Source organism: Scatophagus argus, chromosome 14, assembly GCF_020382885.2.
Source record: "Scatophagus argus isolate fScaArg1 chromosome 14, fScaArg1.pri, whole genome shotgun sequence".
NCBI lineage: Eukaryota > Metazoa > Chordata > Actinopteri > Scatophagidae > Scatophagus > Scatophagus argus.
The window spans coordinates 596,452-623,007 of NC_058506.1; the positions used below are offsets into that span (position 1 = coordinate 596,452).

The 26,556-nt window shown below is 40.3% G+C and overlaps 1 protein-coding gene across 2 annotated transcripts; it reads left to right on the forward strand.

The window, feature by feature from the left end:
- Window positions 1-21,712, forward strand: LOC124070884 (dapper homolog 3-like). Of its 2 annotated transcripts, none has more exons than XM_046411207.1 (3): window positions 1-627; window positions 17,460-17,589; window positions 18,850-21,712. In XM_046411207.1, the coding sequence occupies exons 1-3, from the start codon at window positions 379-381 to the stop codon at window positions 20,469-20,471; spliced, it is 2,001 nt and encodes a 666-aa protein (XP_046267163.1). In that variant the 5' UTR covers window positions 1-378; the 3' UTR covers window positions 20,472-21,712. The 2 variants fall into 2 exon arrangements, with proteins under 2 accessions (XP_046267163.1, XP_046267164.1); XM_046411208.1 differs by having other exon boundaries at window positions 4-627; window positions 18,925-21,712.
- Window positions 21,713-26,556: the final 4,844 nt, after the last annotated feature.

Below are 26,556 nucleotides of genomic sequence, written 5' to 3' on the forward strand. Positions count from 1 at the left end.
GCTGTGTTTGCTCTTATCATGTGTCGGATTTTTATATTATTAAGTTTAACACGAGACTCTGGTGGCCTCACTCGATAGTGAGTGTCTGGCACAACCAACAAAAGGCTGCTTGCTTTCAAAGGCTCCGCCAACAGCTGTCCAAGTGAGATTACACAGTGGACCGCAGGCTAGAGGAGGGATATGGGTCCAAGTCTGACGCCAATGAGTTCAGCAACTGAGACATACAGCCAATGTCGATCCACTCTAGGTATCCAGAAAATAAGAAGAGTGAATCAAGCCATCATCAGATTACTTGACTTTCATTTGTTGAGAAACAGTAAATAAGAAAACAGCAGGCTAGGATATTTTTCTCAAGAGCTACCCGGATCTTTTTGGGTCATGTTGCTAGCGCTCTCTCTGCCAATGAAAGCGGAGCGCAGTCGGAATAAGCAGCGGCTGGAGGCCAGCCTGGCCGGCTTGTGTGAGCTGGAGTTGCTCAAACAGAGGCAGGAATATCGGGTACTGAGCGCTCTCTACCTCGGGGATTCTCCTGTCACCGGGCGTCCGACTTGGGGAGCTCTACGATCGGCACACTGCGTTCAGGACGCATCAAAAAGTAGTGCGGACTACAGCCACAGTTTCCAAACGGTAAGTTCCGTTTGTCTGAAGATAGTTTTTTGTATTCTAGTTGCTGATACAAAAAACAGTACAAAAATCATGACATCTGCCGTGGGATCTATCTCAAAAACTCTGCAAGGATGCCAATGTGATCCTTAATAACAGACCTCCTACTTGATCAAGTTAGGTCTTATCAGTAGGATTTTTATGGTGAGATGTGACTAGGCCCATGAGAGGGTGCTTAGCAGTTTTTGATCATTTCTATACATTCCCTTTCTACACTGACTTTTAGGTGTTGAATGTACCCCAGCTTTGAAACATCCTGTCTCTTCTTGAAACATTGCTGACACTTTCTGGGGTTACAACTCGATTAGATTACCAGACATTGAATAGATGAGAAAATAGAAAGAAAAGGAAAATCACCTAAGTCTGTTATTGAGCTCAGTGTGGAGTTATGAAAGTGCAAAGTTAGGAGGGAGCCTAAAGGCCCACATTACCATTTAAGGACAAATTTTGAGGGAGCTTCATTACTTTATCCATTTCGTGCTGAACATAATTGATAATCCAGACATCTAGATTTCTTGCGTCTGGAACTCTTTGAGTGGATTGGAAAAAAAACCAACCTTATTTTATGAACTACAACATGTATAGGGCTGTTTTAAATCTGCTCTATTCTCAGTAGATGATAGTTCAGAATTTACAAAATAGGCTTGAGGATACAATGGTATGGATTCTCTGGTAAATGTCATTTATGTTGCATTAAAGGATTTTTTTTTCCAACATTGCAAGATAATATCAGTATAATTCACACTGACTGACCAGTTTAAGACATCAAAGAGCCTAGAATCAATCTATATATCTTTAACTTGTTTTCTGCTGGAGTTGAACAGAGCTGTGTCAAAGCCTATACTGTTTGACAATTTTATGCAAATTATTGCTAAATATTGTTAATTCTACTTTGATTACTACTGTTTAGTCAAAATTTATTTTAATTCTATTACTATGTACCGCTACTACCATTATTATTGTTACTATTGTTATCATAGTCACCATAGTACATTATCATTATCTATAGTTTCAATACTTCTGGTATTATTGCCATTGCTGTGCACCTCCGTTTGTGTGCACCTTCTCTTGTCCCCCACCCCCACCCCTCTCTCTCTCTCAACCGATCAAGGCAGATGGCTGCCCACCTAGAACTGGGGTCTGATCCGAGGTTTCTGATTTTTAAATGCCACTGTCGCCAAGTGCTTGCTCATGGGGGAATGTTGGGTTCTCTGAATTACAAAATTTAATTAAACAGTATGGTCTTCTCTTACTCTTATGGGAAAGTGTCATGAGATAACTTCTCAATTGGCGCTATATAAATAAACTGAACTGAACGGGCTGTGTCTTCAAAAGCCACCTGAAGTCAGAATTCCAACTCGTCTGCTCGGTTAACCTCAGAGGACACAGATTTCTCAAACCAAGATGGCTGCCCAGAGCATCGACTGTAAATGAAAGTTATGGTTTTGCATGTTTTTAGTGCCTTTGTCTTTTTTGTATGTATATGTATACATATACATATATAAAAGTATAACCTCATAGAAGTCTGGACTGTGATTCAAGGCAGGTACCAGTGGCAGCTCTTAAGTGCCTTGTTGGTTTTTACTGTTTTTTTGTGTAAGTCAAGTCACAACAGTGTATGAAGAGAGTATAAAAGAGTCTGTATTTTAAATTGGAAAACAATTTAGAAAAGAGGAAATCTGTCACAGTGTTGGCATTCATTTCATATTTTAAACAGCAGTTTTATTCAGTGTGAACTTTTTAGCTGTTTGTGTAATGAACTAATTTATTTAAAAGAATACATGGCCGCCAGGATAGTTATTACTGGCGAGAAAACCTCCAGTTTCCTCCAAAGCTGGTGGCCCTGCACATCAGCTTTGTGCAATACTGAGGCAAATTTGCTGCTGAAAAAGGATTCTATGCATACTAAGATGAACTGATTGCTTCCTAAACCTCATTTTGCTGGATTTTTGATCTAGAATTGAAATCACAAGATTCCTACTTTTAAACTGTCTAGATAATTTGCTAATATTTTTTTTCTCAACACAGTACAGCAATGTATAAAATATTACATTATGTAAGTAAACTGTAGAAGACTTTGTAATGCTAAGTATGTACAGTCAGTGTTGTTAGTCATCAAAATCAGTGTATGCAAGTATTTTGCACACCCACATCTATTTTCTCTAGCCTTTTATAGACCATTGAATAAGCCATAATCCATGACACAAGGTCTGATTCAGTGGCATTAAGTCTGTCTGCACAGCTGCTGGATCATTAGTTATGGACTGAAGGACCGGTGAAATGGCAGGAATTCTGTCTGTGAACAGCTACAAACTGCTAAAGACTTCATTTACTGCTGATTTCATGGACAAGAAGCCTGAAATATTAAAACCAGATTTAGAAGGCAGAAGAACAAAACAGCTGACTCACATGATTGAACTCAAATCATCAACAACTTAATGTTTGTTCAGAGATTATGATTAATAAGAGAACCACATCAATAAATAATCTGGTTTTGGCAAATGAAATAAATAGCAATCAGGTATTGTAGCATTAAACATTAAAGTCTTGTATAATACAAATGTAATGCTCATCAACTTGTTAGGTTAGGAATTAGAACTGATAATATGTAATTGCTGTAGTTTCCAAAGCACTCCAAGACCAACTTTAAATTCCCTTACCCCCAGGGCAAATCCTTAATATGATAGGCCTTTTTTAGTCCCGCAGTGGGGAAAGTCTCAATCATTTAATTTCTTCAGGATGTATTTATGGTGTGTTTAAGGTCCTGCTTTATAGGGTCTTGGTCTGCTTTAAGGCTGTGCCTCTAATGGCCTCTCTAACTATTCTTCTTCTGTGGCTGCTGCAAGTTACCAATGGACCTGACTGACTGTTGTGTTTTCACCAGTGAATCTCTGATTCCTTCTTTTCATCATTTGCTTCCAAGTAAGTAAATGATGAGTGTAGTTTTATAACAAGGAATGATCAATCTTTCATTTGTAATTTGCAAAAAGCACCATATACATGTATTAAATCTTTCCTGATAGAATTGCTTCTTTGATTCTATCTGCCTACCTCATTTCAGTCTGCTTAGTCTCCTCACATCTGCTCTAAAATAAGTCAAACATCTTTCCCTTCCCATAATTTAATGACCACAGTTATTATTTATCAATGTTTTTCTGATGGTATGTGATTACCATAAAGTCTCTGTCATCATAGGATTGTGCCCAAAGGTAAATAATTCTTTAGATGTATGTAGGCACACACTCTGTCTGTGTACGATTCGATTCCCCGTCCCGGTGTCCATGGCTGAGGTACCCTTGAGCAAGGTACCTAACCGCCACTGCTCCCCGGGCGCTGCACGCGGTCGCCCACTGCCCCGGGTTTGCTGTGTGTGTGTGCACGTCACTTGGGTGGGTTAAATGCAGAGCACGAATTTCGTTGGAGTGAGTTCCCTCCAATGACAAAATATGTCACTTTCTTTCTTTCTTTCTTTCTATATACGGTATATGAGCTGTAATGATGCTCTGCTGAATAATCTTATCCCCTCGCTGATATTGTTGCCCATAGCATAAGCTTCTTCTTTCTTGTCAGAGTGTTTTATGTGACACAAAAAACTTTTCATGACACTGGAAACTTTAAAGGTTCACATGTGCCAACTCAGGTATTTTTAATGCGGTTCTAATTTGTCTAATTCTGTGTATTTGTTTGTGTGTGGATGTGATGAAAACCAAGAAGTGAAGGGACAACAACTGCGTGATTCATGAGGAAGGCAGAAAAAGAATGGGTGTTTTGTGCGTATGAGAGAGAGTATGTGTATTTGCTCATCAGCAGGAGCTCCTGACAGCCATGTGACAACTGACAGCAGCTGGAGCATTAGCACAACCCTTAATGTGGTCTCCTGTATGTCAAGAGACTAATGAGACGGATGCTGAAATGCACACTCAAAACAGGTGTACTTTCGGGGACTAATTTCAGATTAAAGACCAGTTGAAGATAAAGCTGTGTCCCCATAGTAGGTCAGTGAGGGTTAGGATAAGTTTAAGGTTAGGTTTAATGTAATGTTTAGGAAAGTTGTAAGTGTGTGCGTCTCTGGGTAGCGAGGTAATAACAACTGAAATTGTGCCATAGCAACGGGTAATGGTGATGATCTGGAAGTTAAAAAACTGTTAATCAGTAGTTCATGATAATGATGAGTTTTTGGGAGATCAGAGCTTGCTTCCATGATTAGTAAATAATGTTTAGTGAAGGACGTTAAGTACTTGAACTAATCATTACCTAATGACTGCATAATTTAGTATGTCCCATTCTGTTCTCAAGTAACTTTTGTGAATCAAAATAACATCTTACTTCATGAGTTGTTCTTGATTAACTGTAAATAAGCCACTGAGTGTCACAAACTAGTAATGACTCTTTCATTACTAATTACATAATTATTAGTTAGTCTTTTTGTGCTAAAGTAAGTGGTCTCTCAATACCTTTCTAGTTACTCATTATTCAGAGTTATTGAGGAATTAACAATCAGTTTCTTATTATACTGTTCCTTACATGTTCCTCAGTAGGTACTCATGTAAACTGTTACCAAAAATGGGAATTCAAATGAATGATGTCTTGGGTTATACTAAAATGTTAATGGAATCAGAATTAGTTTAATAGGATTATGAGTGTAAAGTTGCATCTTTAAACAGTTGAGTGACTGACAAAAAAGTGAGCAAAACGCTACCTTTCAAGTAGCAGTTGTTGAATGCCCTTGTGTCACCAATCCATAAACTGCTCCAGTGGCCAGCAGTTGAATACTATGACTTTTATGGACTCAGAGCATGTGCACATTTGGTGTGATGGTGTATGTGTTTCCAGTGAGTGTGTGTGTTTGTGCTGTCAACAATCATACTGTAAGTCCCCAGTGAAGGCCTTTTCAGATGTGTTGCCAAATTGTCACTGAATCCCATGTAATGGATGTATTTTGCTGATGTTTTGCACCTCCCTGTGTTGTGCAGACACAATAGTATGTCTGTAGTTCCAGGTTAAGCTCTTGGTGGGTTAGAAACTGGAGAGCTACTATGTCACAAGATTCCAAACAGAGAACTACCACTTGGTTACTTTTAGTCACAGCTGTGCTTCAGTGGTGTCAAAGGCAAAAATACAGTTATTTCAACAAGCCAGGACTCAATAGCTACACACAACCTATGTGACATGATTACGGTGAAATTGGAGATACCTCTTCAATAAAATAAAAATGCTGCACGCTTTTATGACAAACTATTCTCATAATGCTGTCAGAGAAGGGGTGATTGTGTTATAAAAGAGAAAATCACGCTATTGTATTTTTTCAAACATACATTTCAAACTGCTGAGGATAATAGAATAGAATAGAATAGAGGAATGTTAAGAGAGGATAAGGAAATAGACCATTCAAACTATACAATTTATTCACGACTGAAATTTTTTAGTATTTTTAGCACTTCTGTGACTAGTTACTGTTGTGAGCTAATGCAGCACAAATTCATTCTAATGTGCACTGGCTGGTGTATGGTTTTGCATGACAATAAAAGTCTATTCTGTTCTATTTTAACCTGGTTTACAGACAGCTTAGCAAATGTGTAGGCACACACCATTGCCAGGAGTTGAACAGAATTCTCAATGTTGTTGCTCAGACACGTTGTTTATTGAGTTTAGTTTGCAATGACACTGATTGATAGTGTTAGCTTGAGAGGTTGTGCATTCTTCAAGTAAACCTAGTTAATGCTAAGGGTTAACCACCCGGGCCATATAATATAAGTAGCTTCTCTGAAGACTCATCAGAATGACAAAGTAACAGATTCAATGTAATATACATTAGTAAGGGTGTTTTGCCCCTCTCTTAAGCAGCGTTTTAGGGGTAAACAACACTCTCACACTGAGCTAGAACCACCACAGAAAAGACACCTTTAAAACAGTCAACTCTGTGGGATTTATTTACATTGAAACAAAAACACACAACTTCAGTTATACTAAATTAACACTACTACAGCCACTAAGTTTAAACATAACAGTGAGTCAAAATCACCCGCAAAATAATCAATCTGAATTTTTTAAACATAATACGATGGTTAAGTTGATCAAATTACTCCAAAAGACCAGACTGTGATGCGGTAGTTCCAGTTCAAATTATTTTGACTGTATAGGTCACAACAGCAGCTGTCAGCTACCTTTTTAACTTCTCTGTGAAACTGAGCTGGACCTGTCTAAGTTTAATTTCATGGTTGTTCATCATCTGAAAATATAATACCAATACCAAGATTGTCAGTAGATGTGGAGCATGCTGCCAACAAACAGCATGTTGACCAAAAAATATATTTGGCTCAGTGTTGTGGTGTAGTTTAAACAAAGCTGTACTGGGCAAAAAAAAGTTATGGAATAGTGTTAATGTAAATTAACAGAAGGCCGAATGGGAAATTCCATTGTTGTGTCAATAAAGCAAGCTGTTGCTTATTTGCTCATTGTATCATGGAGCATGGAAGTGTTGGCACAGTACAGTTTTCACTGGATATTTACACATATATTTTGGCAGAATGAATCAGAATAATGTATCTTTTACTGTCCCCAAAGAACTGTTATTTTAAAAATAACTGATTCCTAATTATAAGTGATGCACATACCTGCTTTATATCATAATTAAAAGCTCAAAAGGCGTGTACTGAGTGTAGATGAGGGGTGTCAAACTCAGTTGCACAGGGGGCCATGAACACTTTGAACACATTTTTAAACATACAAAATAAAAACAGACAGAAATATCATTCCAATTTAATAAAATAAATTAATATATATGTATAATGAAATAAAAAAGGGCTTTTCTCACGAGAATGTTTGTAATAAACTGAAAAGACTTGCAAGACATTATTGCTTGAGTAAATGGCATGATCTCACAGAAGATTTCTTATGGCTCAATTAAAGTAGTTGGAATATAGTTTTATATATTGCTAGTGAACTACAATATTTATTATCACCATCAGACATAGTTTTATTAACTTTCTTTGTAAAGTGCAGACCTGGTGTTTGTCACCATATGAGCAAGTAGCAGGTGAGGAGATTTTCCTGTGCCTTTATTTATCCCCAAGGGGAAATACTTTTTTGTACAGACATTGCAGACAGTTACAATTCTCCCAACCAAGAAAGAAAGTGAAAGATAAAATAAGTATAAATCTAAAATCTAAGTATTAACATGTGTCTGTACATATATACATTGTATATGAAAGTATGTGTGTCTGTCACAGTGTAGAATTTAGTTTAATTTAATTAGTTTAATTTAATTCAATTTTTAATAGTTTGATGGCGACAGGCAGGAATGAATTGAATGAATTACCTGTGTCGCTGTGGTGCATTGTGGGAGTAAGAGTCTGTTTCTGAACGAGCTCCTGTAGCTGATCAGCACATTGTGGAGAGGGTGAGAGGGAAAGTCCAGTATAGTTCTTATTTTGGACAACATCCTCCTCTCAGACACCACTGTCAGAGAGTCCAGGATTCTTAGTCCTCCTCAGGTCCACCACCAGTTCCTTGGTCTTTGTCACATTGAGCTGTAGGTGTTTTTTCTCACTCCATGTGACAAAGTTGTCCACTACCATCCTGTACTCTCTCTTATCCCCCCCAGTAATACATCAAACCAATGCAGAGTCATCAGAAAATTTCTGAAGATGGCAGGTCTCTGTGCAGTGCTTGAAGTCTGTGGTGTAAATGGTGAAGAGGAAGGGAGAGAGGACGGTCCCCTGTGGAGCCCCAGTGTTGCTGATCACTCTGTCTGACATGCAGCACTTTAGGCGCACATACTGCGGTCTGCCAGTCAGATATTCTGCAATCCAGGACACCAGTGGAGCATCTACCTGCATCGCTGTCAGCTTCTCAGCCAACAGATGGTATCAAACACACTTGAGAAGTCAAAGAACATGATTCTTACATTGCTTGCTGTCTTGTCCAGGTGTATGTAGACTGTTCAGCAGGTAGATGATGGCATCGTCCACTCCAAGGCGGGGCTGGTAGGCAAACTGAAGGGGATCCTGAAGTGGTTAGACCATGGGCCAGAGCTGGAGAGGGTCATAGGGTTTCAGGACCCTCTGGCTCACACCATCTGGGCCTGCAGCTTTGCCTGCGTGAAGTTTCTGCAGCTGTCTTCTCACCTGCTCAGCTGTGATGGTCATTGTTGAGGTGATGGGTTGCGGAGGGGTGCACGTGGTACTGAGTCACTGTGTGTCACATAAGTAGCTACTTAAACCTACACACAGCCCCTTTTATAAAGCCTAACCTAGGTCCATCTCAGTTTTGAGTGCATATGCATGTGCAAGAGCTGTTTTGTTTCATTCCTTGCTGGAGTTCCTGTGGTCTCTGATATCTATTGCAACTACCATTTTCATCTCTGATGTGACTGTTGCTGATGCAGACTGAATGCCTTAGATGAATACTGGAGGCATTTGGAGACAAGCTCGCTGATGAACTCACCCCTTAAAATGACCGTCAACATGATGAAGCAGAAAAATTACCAGACCTAACCAACCTAAAGTAGGCTTGTCCAGGAAGACACCAAGGTATTCTACGAGAGACGTAGTCCCTCCATTGTATCCTGGGTCCGCCCTCGATGGACATGCCTGAAACGACTCCCCAGGGAGATATCCGGGAGACATCCTAACCAGACTGCGAGCCGCCTCAACTGGCTCCTCTCAATGCGGAGCAGCTCTACTGATAGCTCCTATTGAGTCTGACTTTAGTAACAGAAATGAACTGAGCCTGGACTTGACTGCCGTGAGATTATCTAAAATGACGATGGCAGTTACACAGTTTGGAACAGCTGCAATCCTCACAAAAGTCACATGAAATGCCATAAGTAGTCCGTACAGATACAGTCTCACCTCTGTTGTTCTAAGGCAGCTAATGTGTGGTATTTGATTTTCTTGGTTCAACTGATACAAACTAGTACCAGTGGTTGCATTATTGCATGAAAAAACAAATCTGCACTACTTGACCTTGTACAACATGATTTATGGGGAAATTATCTCACTGATTTGAAGTTGATGCTACACATATAATATGGAAACATAGTTGATTTACTGTTTTTTCAAATATTCCAAATCTTAAGTTTTGTCAAAAAGAACAATTCAGCCAAAAGCCTCATTAATCACTCACCTCAGCTCCCTGAGTGAAATATTTACCATTTACCATTTACCACATCCAAAGGCACCTAAAGGACAGTTGTGCACGCTTAGAAGACTTTGTAACTGTTCTGGAATACTTTTAGGGCCTTTATTGAAAACCAAGATGTCAGTCAGTTGCTTCAGATGTGGGGGCTAAAATACACATGAAATCAACTCATCAAGACCGGACAATAGACAGAAAGTAGAAAAATTAATAATTATAGTAATAATAATAATAATAACAATAATAAATTAATAAATAAAATACATTATGCAATAATTGAATATACAGAGAGAGACAAAGGCTAGCATCACTGTTCATAGATCAAGCCAAGTTCGAATATAGGGAAATTAGTCAACCTGGTGTGCTGGTAGATTTTCCATATAAATTAAAAATGGTTGCCATATTTTGTCATAAAAGTCTTACTTCTTTTCTGCATCCAATACGTTACTTTCTCTAGGGGCACACAGCTATTGATTTCACAAAGCCACATTTTAATTGAAAGAGGGGCATCTGATTTCAACTTTATCGCAATACATTTCTTAGCAATTGTCAAAAGGATTTCTGTAAGTTTCTTTGCATAATTTTTCTCAAGATTAGAATGAGTAAAATTCCCTAGCAGACACATTTTAGGGTCCAGTGAAAACGTAACCCCTTGGATGTTTGATAGAGTTTCACATACCCCTGCCAAAACTCCTGCAGTTTAGAACACTGCCAGGTAAAGTGAAGGAAAGTTCCTTCCTCCGTACCACATCTAAAACAAAGAGGTGATATATTGGTGTTGTATTTGTGTAATTTCTGTGGGGTAATATACAGTTGATGCAGGAAGTTGAATTGTATCAGTCTATACCTAGCATTTAAGGTAGAGGTGACCCCATTTCTACACAAGTTCCTCCATAACTGGTCCTCAATAGTTATTCCTAGGTCCTACTACCAATTAACCCTTGATTTATCCATATCTGGTATTGATAAAGTTGGCAAAAGAGCTATACACTCTTGAGATAGTTCTAAATAATGGTTGATCGGCATGACACAGATGCTCAACTGGAGACATGGGAGGTAAATTCCAATCTCCTTTTTGATTGGTTCTAATAAAGTCACGTATCTGAGGGTAACTAAGGAAATCTTTATTTGTCAAACTATACTTTTCTTTAAACTGTTCTTTAAACTAGAGACATAAATACTCTGTCTTTATTGCAGTGTTCTAGGCAGCAAATACCTTTCTCCTGCCAAGATCTAAAGTTGCCACTGTGAAGGATCATTGGTAGCAATCTATTTCCCCATAATGGAGTTTTGGGAGAAAGAAATCCTTCTATCATAAAAGGAGTTAACAGAGTAACAGAGTTTATACCAAACTTGGACTGAATGAATGATTAAAGGATTATCAGTTACAGTTTGATTGTTTTTTATCACATTTATACAATAAATTTGTTGGTGTCTCCTCTTTCATCTCTATCCTTTCAATATTGATCCATGAAGGAGAAGGGCCCATATCTAACATCTGTGCCAAGAATCTGGATTGAGCAGCATAATAATACAATCGAAAATTTGGGAGTGTCAGACCACCATCTTCTTAATCCAGAGTTAATTCATCCATGCTGAGTCTTGCATCTTGCCATGCTAAATAAACTGTCTGATTAATTTTTTAAGAGAGGAAAAGAATGCTATTGGGACATGAATTGCAAGTCACTGAAACATATATAGGAATCTCAGCAGGATATTCATCTTTGTAACATTGATTCTGCCAAGTAATGTAAGAGGCAAATCCATCCATTTTTTTCAAATCTCCTCCCACCTTCTGATGGAAACTAACTAAATTTAGCTTGTAGAGATTTGTAAGGTTACTGTAAACAAACACAGCTAAATATTTAAAACCCATAGGAGACCATTTAAAAGGGAACTTATTCCCAGCTCTACTGAAATCAAATACAGATAGCGTCAAGATTTCACTTTTGTCCAGATTAACCTTGTACCCAGAAAAAGAACTGTATGTACCCAGTAGTTCCTGGAGGTAAAAAGGAGAGTGTTCGCGGTTGGTCAAAAATAAAATGATGTCATCAGCAAAAACTGAAATCTTGCGTGTATCATTGTCAATTTCAAAGCCACATATATTAAGATTGCTTCTAATGGCCTCCGCTAGGGGCTCAATGGCAAGAGCAAAGAGGGCGGGGCTAGCTGGATCTCCCTTTATGTTGCCTCTGTAAAGCCAGAATGAGCCAGAAGTGATCCCATTTGAAATAACCCTCGTCTGGGGGGAACTATAGAGAGATTTTATCAAATCAATAAACCCATCACCAAAACCAAATTTCTTCAGGACACAAAAGAGATATGACTATTCAACCATATCAAAAGCCTTTTCAGCATTGAGTCAGACAGCAATACTTGGTATATTAGTTTTGCTAGCAAGATATATTATGTTAAACAAACGTCTTAAATTATTAGTGAAAAATAACAAACTAACTATAAGAAACCCTGTTTGATCCGGGTTGACAACCATGAAGACACATTTCTAATCTTTTAGCTATCATTTTAGTAGTTAATTTATAATCTGTGTTGAGGAGTGAGATTGGTCTATAGGAGGAACATTTTTGAGGATCTTTCCCTTTTTTGTGGATAACTATATCCATTCTATAGACAATATTTATATTTATATTAACACTCTGTTTTTGCACTATTTCTCTACTTACTTGCACCGTATTTTATTTTATTCTATTTTTATAAGTATTATTTTATTCTTACTTTTATATCGACCATTTATACAGACTTAGATTTCAAGGCTGCTATAATTTTGTTGTATTCTTTGGACAATAACAATAAAGGCTTCTGATTCTCCTTCTGATTCTGATTCTGTAATAACAGCTTGAGAGAAAGAGTCTGGAAGGTATTCATCCCTACTCGAGCACCTCCATCAACAGTGGTATAAGAAGTTTTTGAAATTCTTTATAAAATTCAGATGGAAAGCCATCATCCCCAGGTGATTTTTCAATTCAATTCAGTTTATTTATATAGCGCCAATTCACAACAAAAGTTATCTCATGACACTTTCCAATTTGAGCAGGTTGAGACCAAACTCTTTAATTAAACTGTAAATAGAGAGAGCCCAACATTCCCCCTTGAGCAAGGACTTGGCAACAGTGGCGAGGAAAAACTGCCTTTTAGAAGGCAGAAACCTCGGAGCAGACCCCGGCTCAAGATGGGCCATCTGCCTTGACACGTTGGCTTGAGAGAGAGAGGGAGAGAGAGAGAGAGAGAGCAAGAGCAAGGGAGAGCAAAGGAGAGAGGGAGAGGGGGTGGGGTGTGAGAGAAGGAGCACACAAGCAGAGATGCATAGCAGCAGTAATAATACCAGAAGTATCGGAAATGTAGATAATGACAATGAAGTATACAGAAGGTATTATGGAGATTTTGATAACAACAGTATTAACAATAATGGTAGTAGCTGTACTGAGTCGTAACAGATTTAAATCAGATTATGACTAAAAAGTAGTAATCACAGTAGGTTTTGAGCAGGACGACAGCAGGACCGCAGCAGGAGGTCCAATCATTATCGATAGGAATCTGCGGGACAAGAAAGCACAGGGACTCCAGGGAAGAAGTTGAGTTAGTAATATGCATTAATGGGACATGAATGTGTGCAGAAGGAGAGGGAAAGGAAGAAAGAGCTCAGTGTGTCATGGGAGGGCCCCCAATAGTCTAAGCCTATAGCAGCATAACTAGGGGCCGGCCTTGGCCAGCCCTAACTATAAGCTTTATCAAAGAGGAAAGTTTTTAGTCTACTCTTAAATATAGAGAGGGTGTCCGCCTCCCAGACCAAAACTGGAAGATGTTTCCATAGTAGAGGATCTTGATAACTAAAGGCTCTGGTTCCCAATCTACTTTTGAGGACTCTAGGAACCACAAGTAGCCCTGCATTTTGGGAATGCAAAGTTCTGGTGGGATAATAGGGTACTATTAACTCTTTAAGATAGGATGGTGCCTGACCGTTCAGGGCTTTGGGCTTTATATGTGAGGAGAAGAATTTTAAAATCTATCCTGAATTTTACAGGTAGCCAATGTAGAGAAGCCAGAACAGGAGAAATATGATCTCTCATGCTGGTTCTTGTCAGTAGTTGTGCTGCAGCATTCTGGATTAGCTGGAGAGTCTTTATAGATTTATTGGGGCAGCCTGATAGAAGGGAGTTACAGTAATCCAGTCTAGAGGTAATGAATGCATGGACTAATTTTTCTGCATCTTTCTGACTCAGGATGTGCCTAATCTTTGCGATATTGCGGAGGTGAAGGAATGCAGTCTTTGAAATATTCACCATGTGTGAGTTAAAGGACGTGTCCTGATCAAAGATAACTCCTAAATTTCTTACAGTGGAGCTTGAGGCCACGGCTAAGCCATCTGGCAATGCAATATCACTGCATAATTTGTTTCTAAGGTGTTCGGGGCCCTAACAATAACTTCAGTTTTGTCTGAATTTAGAAGTAGGAAGTTGCTGGTCATCCATGTTTTTATGTCTTTAAGACATGCCTGAAGCTTGACCAGCTGATTTGTTTCATCTGGTTTCATTGATAAGTACAATTGTGTGTCATCCGCATAACAATGAAAATGTATGGAGTGTTTCCTAATAATATCACCAATGGGGAGCATATACAGGTTGAATAATATTGGCCCAAGTACAGAACCTTGGGGAACTCCATGACTAAATTTTGTGAGTGTGGACGATGTATCATTAACATGAACAAATTGAAATCGATGTGATAAATAAGACTGAAACCAGCTTAATGCAGTTCCTTTGATGCCAATTAGGTGTTCCAATCTGTGCAGTAATATAGAGTGGTCAATGGTGTCAAATGCAGCACTAAGGTCTAACAGTACAAGGACAGAGATAAATCCCTTGTCTGATGCCAGGAGGAGGTCATTTGTGACTTTGACCAATGCTGTTTCTGTGCTATGATGAGCTCTAAAGCCAGATTGAAAATTTTCAAATAAGTTATTATTTTGGAGAAAGTCATATAACTGATTGGCGACTGTTCTTTCAAGGATCTTGGAAAGAAATGGAAGGTTAGATATTGGTCTGTAGTTGCTTAAAACCTCTGGGTCAAGTGTGTGTTTTTTAAGGAGAGGTTTGACTACAGCTACTTTAAAGGACTGGGGTACATAGCCTGTTATCAGGGACAGATTGATCATGTGTAATAGACAGGTGTTAAGTAAGGGTAAAGCTTCTTTGAGAAGGTTGGTAGGGATGGGGTCTAAGAGGCATGATTTATTTACCGAAAGTAATTTAACAGTGTCCAACAGTTCAGCACTAGAAAAGGGCTTCTCCATACTCTCCCTCTTCCTCCGATAAACATGGCAAGACAAGTTGTAGTTGTGCTGAATTCAAGTCAATTTTCTCAGAGAGAGAGTTGTTTAACTCACGAATTTCCCTGAGCACAATGGAAAGCACCCCCATGGATTGAGAATGCTCAGATTCGAACAGTGTTGAATTCACATTGACCTCTGCCATGCCTGCGTTGCTTCGGCTAGTGTTAGCTTTAGCCTCAACTCCGTCTTTGCTAGCAACGGTTTTGTCGTCTTTCTCTTTGGGTCTTTGTTTTGAAGTCGAGCATCCATTCCACATCAGCTATCTTTTACATTATATTTACCCACTCCAAGGTGTAATTTAGCATTGTTTTATGTTAAGTTGAAGGATAAGTGAGAGAGCTCAGTTCAGGCACGTCTGCTCAGCTTGGAGGATCCCAGAATCCTGAGAAATTCTGAGAATTTCCTGAGAAATCATTTCTTATGACAGTTCTTAGGTACAAGTGCATCAGTACTCTGTACTGACAGAAGACTTAGTGCGGCAGCCCAAAAATAGTTACAACAGTCTGGCCTGCAAGTAACAAATCCATTTTCCTACATCTTTGTGAGACAGAGAGTGCCTGATTTTTACAGTGTTGCACAGATGAAAGTGTGGAAAGTGTGTTTTATGTGTTAAAGGACACATCCAGCAACACCGGGGCTCCACAAGGGACCGTCCTCTCTCCCATCCTCTTCACCATTTACACCACAGACTTCAAGCACTGAACAGAGACCTGCCATCTTCAGAAATTTTTTGATGACTCTCCAATGGTTGAATGTATTACTGGGGGGTGGGAGAGAGTACAGGACTGTAGTGGACAATTTTGTCACATGGAGTGGGAAAAACCACATACAGCTCAATGTGACAAAGACCAAAGAACTGGTGGTGGACCTGAGGAGGACTAAGAATCCAGTGACCCCTATCAACATCAAAGTGGCCACTGTGGAGGTAGTGGAAGAGTACAAATACCTGGGGGTGTACTTGACCACAAACTGGACTGGTGCAAGAACGTGGACACTGTTTACAGAAAGGGCTAGAGCCGCCTCTATTTTCTGAGACATCTGCAGGACGATGCTGAGGATGTTCTGTGAGTCAGTGGTGTCCAGTGCCATCACATATGCTGTTGCCTGCTGGGGCAGCTGCCTGAGGGTGAGGGACACTAACAGACTCAACAGAATCATTAAGAAGGCCAGGCATGTTGTCCACTCTCTGTCGAGAGAGCCATGTTGTCCAAAATAAGGACTATACTGGACTTTCCCTCTCACTCTCTCCATAATGTGCTGATGAGATACAGGAGCTCGTTGAGCAACAGACTCTTACTCCCATGAGGCACCACAGAGCGACACAGGAAATTCATTCCTGTTTATCGCCATCAAACTATTAAACTCTGTATGTGTGACGGACACACATACTTTTATATATATGTATATAAATGTAAGTCACACATTATGTATGTATGTATATATATATATATATATATATATATGCATACAATGTATATATGTACACATGTAAATACCTATATTTTTAAATTTATACTTATCCTGTTTTTATCCTACTTTGTATCTTCTTGGTTGGGAAAACTGCAAGTGCAATGTCTGTCCAAAAAAGAATTTCTCCTCGGGGATAAATAAAGGAATTCTGATTCTGATTCTGACATCCTAATTTCCCCTCTGGAGATCAATAAAGGATCAAATTAATCCCAGTTAACATTCAGATTTCTCGTGGTGGTGCTGTAGGCCAAGTTATTGCCATCTAGAGTACCTATGTCATTAGATTCTAAGATATTACGGGACAACCACAATAGTAGTAGAAAATTACAGATCATCCAGGCTTTTGTTTTTTTTTATTTGAACACATTAAGTACCATGGCTTCACTGTCTTTCTGTTTCTTGCATACAATCGTATGTTTTTGTAATATATACATCATATGGATCTGTTGCACTGCTAGGTTGAAGATGTGTCTGTGAATTAGAATTTGTAGCTTTTCCATGACCCAGCATGTGAACACATACAAGAAAATTTAGGCAATGTTTTGTTTTTTTCTTCTTAGTGAACTTACACATAAATAGACATACAGGGGTAGTCCTCTGTATCGCTCTGTAAAAGTAATCTCTAAAATGAAGACGTGTTTATAACTGGAAAGTGACTGGCAGTGTCTACTGGTGGAGTGGACTTTAGTGAACACCTACAAGTATGAAGATGACTGTTCCCCAAACTTTTATAATACTAACTGTGGAATACCACAGAACAAATTTTATGATGAAGTGCTACAGCATGGAGCACCAGCAATCTCTTGACTCTTCCTCTGTTTCTCTCTATGTATTTCAGAGTAGACTCCAGTGTATGCCGTGGGATATAGAGGCATCGTTAGAAGAGCAGGTAGCAGAGTTGAAGGTGAACACTGCGGTCAGATCAGCAGATACTCCTACTGAACGGAAGGGCAGCCAACCCAGTTCAGGTAAAATCATCGGCTCGGCTTCTCCTAGACATAAAATTTAACTGCAAAACACATCATATTTTAAGGTGAACACCATGTATGCTTATGTTACAACTTAAAAACAGTGGTGTCAGTACCTGTCACTGTTATATATATCAACTTTGTGCATGTGTGCAGATACTGAACAAACCTCCCTCAGTGCCTTAATGAAGTACTCACTCATTATTATTTTTTTATGATTTTGACTTAATTCATTCATGCAAGGATGAGCTCAGTGCTGTATGAAGGGAGTAGCCTAATGGTTCTTGTTTCATAGTGCACTGTGTAACTCACAGTCATTATCAAGAGGAATGATTCTTTCAGACTGCTGTTGACATTGAGGTTAGTGACTTACAGACATTAAGCAGACAAATCTGTTACATGTCCTTGGTGGCTTAGCACAAAGACACAAACTTTTGTTATATAAGATTTCAGGAATGACCTCTCTCTGTCTTCTTTATCCAATTGTCCAATTTAATGTACAATATCAAATACACTCTCAAATAGCCGTAGAGATTGCGTTTTACTGTATGTATTTCCATTTGATATTGTGTAATGATAGTATGAATTTATTATTGAAATCAAGGTCTATCCCATTAACTGTTAGACGAACAAGTCCATGGTTGCAATAAAAGCTTTTAATGTATTTAGTAAGAACATAAAAGTGTGTTGTTCAATGTTATTGGCCTTTTAGCTGTGCTAAACACACCCTTTTTTGCTTGTTAATAGGAGCCAATATTTGTTAGCACAACCACACTACTAACTCACTAAAAGAAAGATATGCGACAGTTAAACATCTACACTGACTGTATAAAACATGATGGTCATTATGATGAACAGTCTTTGCCTAGATGGCAATGGTTAAGACTTGTCAGCTCAGACAATTTGTTTTGTCATAAGGAGATTACTTTTCTTAAAGGTATACAATATAGGATACTGCCCTCTGTCTGTATCTTCTTATTTTCTTGTTTTTTTTGTTTTTGCTTTTGTTTTGTTTTTTTTGTTTTTACAATATTCTATATATATTTCTGGTCAGTGATTCTGGAGAATGATAGTTGGTTGTTGAGTTCCATTTCCAGGTTGTCAAGTACCTACAACTTGTGAATGAGACTCAACACTTTCTTGCTTACTGCACCTTTAATTGGTGTTTTAACAACAGCAACCAACAAATTCTGAATAGTATATCTTTAAGTTGTTTCAGCCTGAACGATTCTGATCGCTGTCTTTGTCTTTGTTTGTCAGGAGAAGTGCTTATATTCACGCAAAACAGATTTCCTGAATCAAATTACCACCCTGTGGTTCTCCGTTCCCTCTCAGGCCCTGAGGAGACTGAAGAGACAGAGAAAGGAGAAACATGGCTGTCAGGCACAACAAGACAAACCAAAGTTACTGATGCTTTTGGGAACGTGAGGGGTGTCGACTCCAGTCAGGAAGATTATCAACAAGCCCAAAAGTTGGAGACTTACATATTTGGATTGATCCAGCGCAGAGCCCTACCCACACGCCCCTCAAAGCCCCGCACCAACCTTACACATGATGCCCGAGCTGTCAGTGTGGTGAGGCAAAGTAGTTTATGCCACAAGGAGGAGCAATGTTCACCAAAGGAGATCACTACTCCATCCCACTGTTCAGAGGGAACTGCTCCACAGGCTTACCATAACTTCGATCGGGAGCATTACCTATTAACAGGGTTTACTGAAGATTCCCCACCCCCATACCACGACCATCTCCAACAAAGTGTCAAGCATCAACCGGGACTTTATCACAGGCCTAGACATGCTTGCATGACTGATGACATCTCCTGCTCAACCTTACAGGTCTGTCCATCTTTCAGAGTTCTGCAAACCCACCCAGACTCCAGCAATAGTGATCCTGATTCACCCCAATATTTGTACAACTACCCTTCCCCTTCAGCTCTGTCAAAGTCCCTACAACCACCTTCATCTGATGAGCAGCTCGTCAATGCAGAGTACATTCCAGCTCAGCCGTGCCAAGCCTCTACCCGAGCTTATGCTCAATCCCACTCTAACCCCCATAAGAGCTCTGGGGTGCCCAAACTTAACCCAAACACATATTCTTCAGACAGAAGCTATCATCATCATCATCAAGAGCAGCCCACAGTATCTCAGATCCAACCCTCCCGATGCCGAGGGGGCCCAAAGAAATGCCGCTCAACAGAAGACAGAAGTGGTGTCAGTAGGAAGCCAGGAAAGAAGACATGTAGGTCTCAGTCAGAGAACAGTCTGCAAAGGGTTCCAGAGCGCAAGTACAACACAGTAGAGAGGGATGGTGGAGGAAGTGGATGTGGTGGAAGAGGAAGCCGCAGTAGTCATTCCAGGAGCAAGAAACAACAGCAAGGAAGTGGTAGCTATCGGCGCTGGCAGTCTACCTTGGAGCTCAGCCAAGATGAGGCTGACCAATCACCTATGCAAGGCTCCTCAGCTGCAAACCAAAAGGTGGACCACTGTGGAAGGCGTACACGCAAATCTCGCCTTACACATGCATCATATGCCTACCCACACCCCCATGCCCACCACCATCAGCAAGTGGAATACTTGAGGGTCCAAGTGCCACCCTGCCAGCCTAGTGAGGAATACTCTCAGCCAGATCAGGGTGAGTCCGAGTCCAGCATGAGTGATGGAGACTCTCCAGATTCCAGTTCTTTGTCCAGTGACTCAGATGAAAGTGGTTGTCTGGTTTGGCCTCAACAACTACCACCTCAACTTTCCCTCCCGTCACCTCCTGCCACACTTGGAGTGCCTTTGCAGCCCAAAGCTTTTGTCAAGATTAAGGCCTCACATGCCCTTAAAAAGAAGATCTTACGCTTCCACACTGGTTCACTGAAAGTAATGACCACTGTATAATACCTGGACCACTCTGCATAAGCAGTGTGTGACATCTGTGTCTATATAGTGTCCACAGAGTCGCCCAGCCCTATCTGTCTACATAAACCTTGCCTTTGATACATTTTTTCAAATCTGTGACATATTCTACACATATAAACATAAAACCTGTAGTTAAAAATTGCTTTGAAATCAAGCCAGCCTGGTTCTGCAACACAAATGTAGGGAAATGAATTATGCCCCAGGCTCAAAATGAAATACTGGCTCAACAAGAGCTCAACATGAGCTGAAGAGCTTTGGACTATATGAAATGATGGACATACAAACTACAGTGAATATAAAATCTATGGGTACATGAAGTACTATGGTGAGTGGCTGGCTGAATTCATTTCATCATTTTGGATCAGACTTAATAATTAAGCAAATTTATATCACCAAATCAATCTTATTGTTCCATAAATGTGTGTTAAATTTTGCTTACTTTAATTTTTCTTTGGATGACTGTGATTTGGCCACATTTGTTCTTAATTTTCCTCACCCATCCACATGCACAAACCCACTGAGTAGTGTTTAGTAGTCCATGGTGACATTGTCTTTTAGACAACAGCGAACTGTTTTCCGTGATTCTGATTTCCAATGAAACACAAGTAATCACACTGAGACTTTTACAAGAACATTTTGGTATTATTATCCTTTGCATTTATTGTAGCTTGGTTGTACATTTATTCCAAGTAAGATTCAGTTATCTTAATTGCACAGTAAATGGATATAATACTTTTTCAGAAACATACAACAATTAAATATAGTGTGGGTGGAAGTAAATTTATCTGTCAGACAGGGGAAATGTGACTACAGGATATAAAATGAGTGGTTGTGAAGGAGTTGATTGTCAGCACAGCACTGAGTGCTTGCAACACATTTTTTATGGAATTTGTGGTTGTGATGGTAAATCTCACGTGAACAAACAGATTTTCAGCATAAATGAAGTCTGCAGTAGTAGATACAAACCAGCAATATTTAAACTGCCTTTAAATGTTCTGGTAACACCAGTACCAGTATTCTTGAATGACTTTATTGGAAATGTTAAGTAGCAATAGCTTTTAATGTTAATAGTAGGGTACTTGCAAAGAATGTATTTAAATTTACTGTTACTTTCAGTATTTTACAGTATTATCATTTAAAGTGCACTATTCAAGTTACTATTTGAAGAAGTTTTGACAAAATGCAGTGTATGAAATTAAAGGCTTCTTTTTTCAAAAATATCAAAACAATGCTTGTGTTTTTAAAAAAGCAAACAAACAAACAAAAAAGATTGCTACATCAACTATTGTCAGTGGATGCTTTTGTTCAGTGCATCATCCTCTGTATTTTGGCCAGGGAAGACAGATGGTTTGAGAGAGGGTTAAAGAAACCCATCTTCACCAGCCTGAAAAAACCATCCCTCAACAGAGGAGGTGGTCACTCACTTACAAGGTCCTCTTAGGAATAGTTCTCTTCTCACCTGCTCCCACCAGGTTCACACGTCAAACAGGCATGTGACCAAAACCACTCTGACGGGGGTTTCAACGACCCATCAGAACCCCATCACAGGTGACCCCAACAGTCCACGCAATAGGAGGGACCTGAGGCGCCTTTGTTCCCAAATGCCTTTGTCACACCCACAGTATATATATTCCAGCACTCCCCATCAGTTAGAACTGAACAAGTTTCTTGGATGAGAAGCGAATCGTCTTCTTCTAGAAAACTTCATGTACAGTTGCCTAACGGAACTCTTCAACCATCATCCTCTGTGTTACCAAATGACTAGCCCATGTAAATAACCCCGGGCATAGCACACACCATGACAAAGATAAAACACATACAAACCAGAAGCCAGCACTACAGTGAAAGTTCCTGGTCCTATGATTATTATGGTTCATGGCACTCTTTTGGGATTTAATGCTTTCGCATGGTTCTTACTAATACAATTACTGCTACTACTACTACTGCAGCTAATTTGATTGTTTTTATTACTACAACCACCAGTATTATTACTACTTGTGAATACTACAACTGCAAGTACAGCAAAGGAATTTTACTGCTATTATTACTACTTAATCACTACTACTGCTCACAATTAATACTAACAATATTACTGATAATACTAGTGCTTTTGCAGCACTTACTGCTTCTTTAACAATTAGTACTACTACAACTTCTACTGCTACTAGTAGCTACCGCTAATACTATTACTGCATCACCATGGTAAATTGTTTATTGACACACACACACACACACACACACACACACACACACACACACACATACACATACATTAAAGTGGAAAGGCTTTCAATCCAAGTGGTGCACAGATTGGTCTGCTTGGTCTTGTAGTCCAGAGTGACTGCTCTGTTGACCAGTAGCTGGTGCTTGGCTCCCCTGGTATTGCTACCAATTCCATTCTGAGTCACACTCATGTATGGATCCATGTGCTTACTTATCTTAGCTGTTATGATGCCTGACAGGAGCATCCATGATGTACAGAGGCAGGTTATTGGCCAGTAGTTGGATGAAATTGCACCCTTCTGAAGATCCTTCATGACGAGGACTGTCCTTCTTTGGGTTAGCCACTCTGGGTGTCTGAGTCCGATCCACCAGCAGCTGCTTCATTTGTGCTACTAGTTTGGTGGAAAATATTCTGTTTATTCATCTAGCTTCTGCTTCTGTTGTGTATCTCTTCAGGTGGGCAGCCAGAGCTGTGAGTCTTTGTTTGGCAGTCTCAAGATTCAAGTTCAATGTTTTTATTGCCCATGTGCGCATAAACTTACAGTCCAGGCCCATTGGAATTCTTGTGCAGAGTTCTCTTCAAGTCAACATTTTAGGAAAAGGAAAGAACAGCATAATTAAAAATAGGACAATATAATAGTAAAAACTGTACAAAAGATATAAAATATAAATGCACTACAGAGAAATGGAATATGTACACAATTTTAAATAGAAATACTAAAACAAAGGTAAAGGGCAAATGGTATTACAGAAATTGCACAGTTAAAATATTGTACAGTTAAGAGTATTGCACATTTATCTAAGTGATATGTGACACAAAAAAACAAATCAGATTCACGGGTGGTAATGTACCACATTATACATGCCAGGTGAAGTGAGGTAGTGTGGGGTTATTATTGCACATTCAGTGGTTTTGTTTTGCCATCAGTCTGTCTGTGGCAGGGAAGAAGTTGATGAAAAATGTGTTCTGTGAGTGATGATGTTGTCCGCTCGGCTGTGTCTCAGATTATATGAACAGTGTTTGTGTCTGATCAGAGTGTGTGCTTGGTGGAGTGAGTCTTTGATGATTCCCTCTGCTCTTTTCTGACAGAGCTGTCCATGGAGGGGAGTTTTGTCCCTATGATGCTCTCTGCAGTCTTTATGACTCTTTGCAGAGCCTTTCTCTCTGCCTGTGTGGTGCTGCCATACCAGACAGTGATGCCGGCGGTGAGGATGCTCTCTATCAGTCCTCTGGAGGCCTGGGTGAGAGAGCGGTGGTTCAGACCAGCTTTCCTCACCTGGCATAGAAGGTGTCAAGGTTGTCTGGAAGGGTGGCGTCTCGGGGTCTGTGGTCGTTGTGGCTCTCCTGTAGTTAGTGACATACTGGATTCCCTGTCACATGTCTGTTGTGGGGTGGCACGGTGGTGCAGTGGTTAGCACTGTCACCTCATAGCAAGAGGGTTCCAGGTTTGAATCCCGGTCTGGGCCCTTCTATGTGGAGTTTGCATGTTCTCCCTGTGCCTGTGTGGGTTTTCTCCGGGTACTCTGGCTTCCCCCCACAATACCAAAAAACATGCACGTTAGGTTAATTGGTTACTCTACAATGCCCCTAGGTGCATGTGTGAGAGGGTATGGTTGTCTGTGTTTTGGTCCTGCAATTGACTGGCGACCAGTCCAGGGTGTACCCCACCTCTCGCCCGTAGTCAGCTGGGATAGGCTCCAGCTCCTCCACGACCCTGACGGATAAGTGGTATAGAAGATGGATGGATGGATGTCTGTTGTGATTGAGGTAGTAGCCTTCAAGTTTTTGTGAGTAAGCCCTTTTTGCTGCTTTGATGGACTTCTGCAGCTCGTATCAGGCTTTCTTATACTCCATTTGATCTCCTGATTTGAAGACCTTCCTCTGCTTCCTGAGTTTCTGTTTTATGTCCCCAGCAAACCAGGGTTTTTGGTTGGGTAATATGCACACAGACCTGGAAAGGGCACATATCGATGTGCACCAGCTGATGTAATCACACACAGTCTCTGTGCATTCATGGATGTCGTTAGTGGCCTCTTTGAAAGTGCTCCAATCTGTGGCCTCTAAGCAACCCTACAGGGTGGCCTTTGCCCCATCAGTCCAAGTGTTAATGGTCCTGGCTTTGTTTTGAACCTTTTGTTGTAGGCTGGTTTGAGCTGGATTGCCAGGTGATCAGACTTTCCAAAACGGGGTTATGGTTCAGCTGAGAATGTGTTCCTGTAGCAGTGATCCAGTGTTTTGTTTAGTCTGGTGTGGAAGTTCACAAACTGATGTTTAGGCATATTTTTCAGAGAGGTTGCAGTGATTAAAATCTCCCACAATAATGACAGTGGCATCGAGGTTCGTGTTTTCATGCCCATTGATCATGTCATGTAGCTCCTTCAGTGCAGCCTCCTCCTTAGCAGAGGGGGGGGGGGGGGGGGTGTACACAACACTTATGATGATACATTGTAGTTCTCTGGGCAGATAAAATGGCCTTAGCCATTTTAGGTCAGGTATTCCACATTTTCAGAGCAGAATTTAGAAATGGAGCTATCCTGAATGGCTCTGTGGAAATCCGAGTGTGGAGTTCATCCATTTTATTTTCCAGAGACTAAATGTTGAATGAACATAGCCTTCCCTTGCTAACCAAGCACCGGAGCCATCAGTCAGCTAGTCCCTGTCTGCCATGCCTAAGCTTTAGCTTGTTGTTCTCTGTTGTCCCTGTCTGGGATGGTCCTGGCTTCTGGTTAGCATAGCATGCTAGCTCAGGGAAGGATTCCAGCATAGTTGGGTCGAAAAGTCTGAAACGACTGCTCTCTCAGCTGAAGTAAGGTCACCGGATCATAAAAACCCTTTGCAGTGTGTCTTAACTCGGCACAGAAAAGTGAAAAAGAGAAGAAGCTATTTAGTTGCTTGACACGGAGAGCTCCGCTACATCGCACTCTGGGGAACACCATGTCACAACATTCTGGCCCAGTGCCTCAGACGCAGACTTCATTCATTCATCATTCATCATTCATCACGCCTCTTTGTAGTTACCCAACATCTGACACAGACCTTGTTGATCCAGGCTATGTCTGAGTCGGTAGGACTCTTATTTGTCATACTTGTGTGTGTGTGTGTGTGTGTTAGCACCAGAGAGAGAGAAGGAAAGCACACAGGAATTTCCTTGGGCTGGGCTCCTTTATGACATTAGGATTCAGCTCCAGTTGCCTCAGACATTAAAGTGGAAATGAGAAAGGAGAGAAAAAGAGGACAGAAAAGAAGCGGAGGAATAGCTCACATAGGCCACAAAGTTTCCAGTGGGAAAGAACTTCTCACTTCTGTTACATTTGAAGCTCTCTGTCATACAGTTAGCTCAGTATCGACTGCATTTACTCAGACACTGTCCTTTCATTCATATATCCATCCCTTTCCCCCTTCGTCCCACCATCTGATATTGGTTAGAAGAAATGTGCTCCCCTCAGGGCCAGGAACCTTTAGTATTTCCTGCTTTGCCAGAGAGCAAGGGGGGAGAGAGCCAACAGAACAGAGAGGCACTGAGTCTGAGAGGGGGCAGCATTAATGAAGGCCTCGTGTGTGTACATCTGGTTTTGATTAGCCAGGCAGTGAGGGTGATAGTGAGAGAGGAGACAGAGGGGCTTTTATTTTTGGCACTTTTGAGGACATAGAATGATTGACCTATTTTTTCTTCACTATCCTCTTATATTTCTTCTAACTTCTACCCATTCACATTTCAAATATCTGGAACCAACTTATTTTTAAACTGCTGTCTCAGTTCACAAAGCAATAGGAAATAACTTTATGGTGCAGCCCACTTTCTTTTAGTCATTTTTGTTCTTCCTGCCCCACTCACCATTG

Excerpts from the sequence above, each read along its gene's own strand:
- LOC124070884 (XM_046411207.1), top strand. The coding sequence starts at position 379 with ATGTTGCTAGCGCTCTCTCTGCCAATGAAAGCGGAGCGCAGTCGGAAT. Across the intron at positions 628-17,459 it reads ACAGCCACAGTTTCCAAACG|AGTAGACTCCAGTGTATGCC; the intron begins GTAAGTTCCGTT and ends TATGTATTTCAG. Across the intron at positions 17,590-18,849 it reads GGGCAGCCAACCCAGTTCAG|GAGAAGTGCTTATATTCACG; the intron begins GTAAAATCATCG and ends TTTGTTTGTCAG.